The sequence below is a fragment of the Apteryx rowi genome, unplaced genomic scaffold (assembly GCF_003343035.1).
Source record: "Apteryx rowi isolate R43461 unplaced genomic scaffold, aptRow1 scaffold_106, whole genome shotgun sequence".
Lineage (NCBI taxonomy): Eukaryota > Metazoa > Chordata > Aves > Apterygiformes > Apterygidae > Apteryx > Apteryx rowi.
In genome coordinates, this window is record NW_020447264.1 from 103,735 (window position 1) to 107,843 (window position 4,109).

The 4,109-nt window shown below is 58.5% G+C and overlaps 1 protein-coding gene across 1 annotated transcript in view; it reads right to left on the reverse strand.

Moving 5' to 3' along the window:
* Positions 1-4,109, reverse strand: part of LOC112967901 (1-phosphatidylinositol 4,5-bisphosphate phosphodiesterase gamma-1-like) — a 26,647-nt gene that overhangs the window by 16,757 nt on the left and 5,781 nt on the right. Inside the window, exons 2-7 of the mRNA XM_026069558.1 lie at positions 2,808-2,957; positions 2,473-2,566; positions 2,301-2,348; positions 789-873; positions 463-543; positions 332-366 (exon numbers count right to left, since the gene is read on the reverse strand). Coding sequence (XP_025925343.1) covers positions 332-366; positions 463-543; positions 789-873; positions 2,301-2,348; positions 2,473-2,566; positions 2,808-2,957 — 493 coding nt within the window. The remainder of the gene's footprint in view (positions 1-331; positions 367-462; positions 544-788; positions 874-2,300; positions 2,349-2,472; positions 2,567-2,807; positions 2,958-4,109) is intronic.

The following is a 4,109-nucleotide window of genomic DNA, read 5'->3' on the forward strand; positions in this document are numbered from 1 at the left end:
TCCCCCCTCAGTTTCCCCCTCACGTCCCCCTCACATCCCCACTCGTAACCCCACTCACATCTCACCCCCATCCACCTTATATCTCCCTCACATCTCTGCTCATATCCCTCCTCACGGAGCATATCTGCCACCCTGACCTTGCCTCTGCCGTCCAGCCTGGTCCCACGTCAAGACAGCCAACGTTGGGGACGTCACATGATACCCATGCTCCCCTATCCCACCGCCCTCCGCTGTGCTCTGCCCCCATCCCGGCCCCTCGTGCCCAGCCGCGCAGAGGGTGCCTGCGGTGTCCTAGGGGTCCGCGAGCGCCGCGGGGCTCCCGGCTACTCACCGCAAGGGGAAGGAGAGCTCCAGCTGCTCGATGACCTGCGAGGCAAAGGAGACACTGGGGTTAGCTAGCTCGGGACTTGATGTGACCAGCTGGKGACGCTCGGGTGGACGGGCCACAGCCACGTCTCTTACCGACTTCTGCGTGTCGAACATCAGGTTCTTGTAGAACTGGATGAAGTGGGAGAAAGTCATCTCGTTCCTGGCTTCCACCTCCTGCGGCGCCGGGGAGAGAGGACAGCACATGAGATTGGGGCTGGCATGGGGGACCACAGTGGGAGGGTGGCCCTGCACCAGGCCACACAGCGGGAGAGCAGTCTGCACCCCCRGACACGATGGGGATGCCCCACAGGAGCCTGCTCCAGCCTCCTGCTCCGTGTCCCTGCGAAGGTGCCAAGCCCTCCCTCCCCGCGTCCCTGCGCTGCATGGCCAGGTTGGCCAGGGCACTCGAGGGGCCTTACCACGAGCTTGTCCCGCAGGAACCTCATGTTGGGCACGCGGTAGTTCACCTGGGGCAGCATGGCCTTCAGGTCCTTCACTGTTACGCTGCAGGATGGTGAGCTGGTGTCAGGGCCTCGGCCAGATCCTGCAGGACCTTCAGGGGACCCCCAGGGACCGGGCAGAGGCCAGATCTTCCCCAGATGGGTCTCCATGCTGGGCCTGGAGCTTCCAACTTGGAGGCCAGCTCCTGGCCACCACGGAGGAGAGCTGAGCCAGGGGAATGGAGCTGGCACTGCGGGTAGCCTGGCAGAACGGGTTGTCTCCCTCCGTGGGGTCACCCCAAGCCCCCCGAYGTCTCCCAATCTTTTCTGATCTCCCCAGTCTCTCACAGTCTCCTCGATCCCCCTGATCTCCCCGATCCTGTCCATTTCCACAGATCCCCCCAATCATTCCTGATCCCCCTCGATCTTCCCTGATCCCCCACGCCCAGTCTTCCTGGTCTCTCTCAATCTCCCCTGAGTCCACATGATATCCCAAATCTCTCCAGATCCCCCTAATGTCCCCTGATCTTCCCTGATCCCCAGTCTCCCCTGATCTCCCCAAACCCCCCAATCACCCCGACACCCTGCTCCTGCAATTCCGCCAATCTTCCTCAACTCCCTGATCCCCCCAGTCTCTCTTGACTCCCCCAATTTCCCCAATTTCCTCTGACTCTCCAATCTCCCCTGACCTCCAATCTTCCCTGCTCCCCAATCCTCCCTAACTGCCCCAGTCTCCCCACTCTCCCTTGATCTCTCTGCTCCAGCACTTTTCCATCCTCAACAACTCAGCACCCTCTGCTCGATCCCCTCCAAGTGGCGAGGATGCTGGTGAGGCCGAAGGCCAGCCAAGACCACCTGGGCAGCCCTGCGGCACAGAGCCTCCGCACCGGGGTCCCAGCACACACCTTGCTTGGCCTTGCTGGAGCCAGCCTGGTCGCTGGCTTGGGGTCCCCGACCCCAGCCAGGCTGTGGGCCATGGACCTGGGGCCTGCAGTGAAACAGCCAGCCCCAAAACACCAGCAACTAGTTCCCAAATATTCTGGAGGAGAAGAAAAATTGCCAAGCACACAGAGAGAGATGCTTACAGCATCACTCACAGCTGCTCCCTTAAAATCCCCCTGGACTGGCATGGCACTGTTGGATTTGCCCCAGAAGCATTTTTGCCTTTTTTCCTTGTAATTAACATTGGATCGGTGTGACTATGAGAGCCCTGAGCAGAGGTGTGGGGAGAGGAAGTGCATCCAGGTGCCCCAAGCTGGCCTGTCCCACCTGGAGGTGGTGCCAGCCTGTCCCCATGTTTATAGTCTGAATTAACTTGCTTTGGGTTTTTTAGTTTCTCAGGGAGACATTTATGGGGTGCGTTGACGGACCATCCACTTTCCTCCTTGTGCTGGTGGAAAAGCTGTGTGCAGGCTGTGGAGCTGGTGGGCACAGGGGCATTTGGGTCCCCGTGGTCCCTTTCAGCTCCACAGGGACCTGCCGGTGGCTCACCTGCCTTCCCGCGACCTGTCCATGGCGTCAAACTGTTTCCGCAGCCACCTGGGGAAGGAAGTAAGAGATGGTGCTCAGCCCAGGGGATCGAACCCTACAGGTGTTCATCTCCCTAGACTCCCATATGGGGCATCAGGGAGCAGCACCATTGGGGTCACAGGTCTCTCCTCACCTCTCGATCTGCAGCGGGGTCTGGGCTTTCTGGGTGTCCGCCACCAGCCAATTGAGGCCGGTTATCCACAGGTTGATGTCTTCCTCACAGAAAGCTGGAGGTGGAAGAGGAGGGCAGTGAGGCTGGGATGGGGAGAGATGAGCGGAAACAGGGCAAGGGTTGTGCTGGGGCTGAGCAAGGCCGAGATGCCTGATCCCAGGTATCGCTAACCCAGCCCCCAGGGCAGATGCCCCGAAAGCAGGGACCTCTCCCGGCCTTTTCCCGTTGCCATGTCCCAGGCCAGAGGCTGGAGATGGATGAGGAAACCTGAGGTCGGTAGGAAAGAAGCCACGAACCGGCCACGCTGAGTGTCCGCAGCCTGAAGTCCATCCCATAGAGGATGATGAAGCACATGGTGAAGTCGAGCTTGCGAGCATCCTCCGGGTAGCGTTCGAAGTCCCGCGAGTTCTTCCCCAGGCGGATCTCCTTTATCTCCCGAATGTCRACTGCAGGGAGAGAAGGACATGGGACCGTCCCCTTTGACCCTGCCACCCGGGAGGGCGAGAGCAGGACAGGGGGCTGAGGCAGTGCCAGGACACCCATGCGCTCGGGGCTCTGGGATGTTGTTGGGAAGTGGGATGCTGCCAGTAGAGGGGATGCAAAGGGGGATGCTCTGGGATGGGGGACAGCAATGGGGTGGCCGGCACACAGGGCAGAGGGGGACATCAGTGGGGTGCAGAAACTACAGGATGGGATGGTCTGGTGCCCACGGGGCAGGACCTCGGCCCTTCACAGTGCTGCTGGCATCAGCATCTGGGGCAGGAAAGAGTGGAGCACATTTGGAGCTGGGTTTGGGGAAAAGGAGCCCGGGGCAATGCGCAGGGCAAAGCCACAGCGTGTGCACAGGGTCCAAGGAGAAAGGGAAGAGAAAAAAAGGGACAAAAAGAGAGAGAGAGAAAGATGAAAAAGAAAAGGGAAAGGGAAAGGGAAAGGGAAAGGGAAAGGGAAAAGGAAAAGGAAAGGGAAAGGGAAAAGGAAAGGGAAAAGGAAAAGGAAAGGGAAAAGGAAAGGGAAAAGGAAAGGGAAAAGGAAAAGGAAGGAAGAAGAAGGAGAGAGAAAGAAAAAGAAAGAAAGAAAAGACAGACAAAGACAGAAAGAAAGAAAGCAGAAAAAATGAAAAGAGAGAAAAAAAGAAAGAAAAAAGAAAGAAAGAAAAAGAAAGAAGAAAGAAAGAAGGAAGGAGGGAAAAGAAAAGAAAAAAGTGAAGTGAAGTGAAGGAAGGGAAGGGAAGGGAAGGGAGAAAAATGGGAAAAGATTTTGTCGGTGAAGAAGGAGGGACACGTATGAAGGGGCAGGGAAGGCTCCTGCCAAATTGCCCAGGGTGGGAGATGCCCACACGGAGCCAACACAGCCCAGCAGGGCACAGCAGAGCACAGCACGGCACAACACGGCACAACACAATGTCTCCATGGCCCTGCAGCAGCATGTCCACCAGTGTGACAGCATCACGGGTGCTGCATGTCCTCTGCGGAGCCGTATCCCCAAGATGGGGCATCCCCACGGCACTGCCTGTGGGTGCATGATGGCACCATGGGTGCCACGTGTCCTCTGGGGAGCCATGTCCCCAAGATGGGGCATCCCCATGCCACTGCCCATGG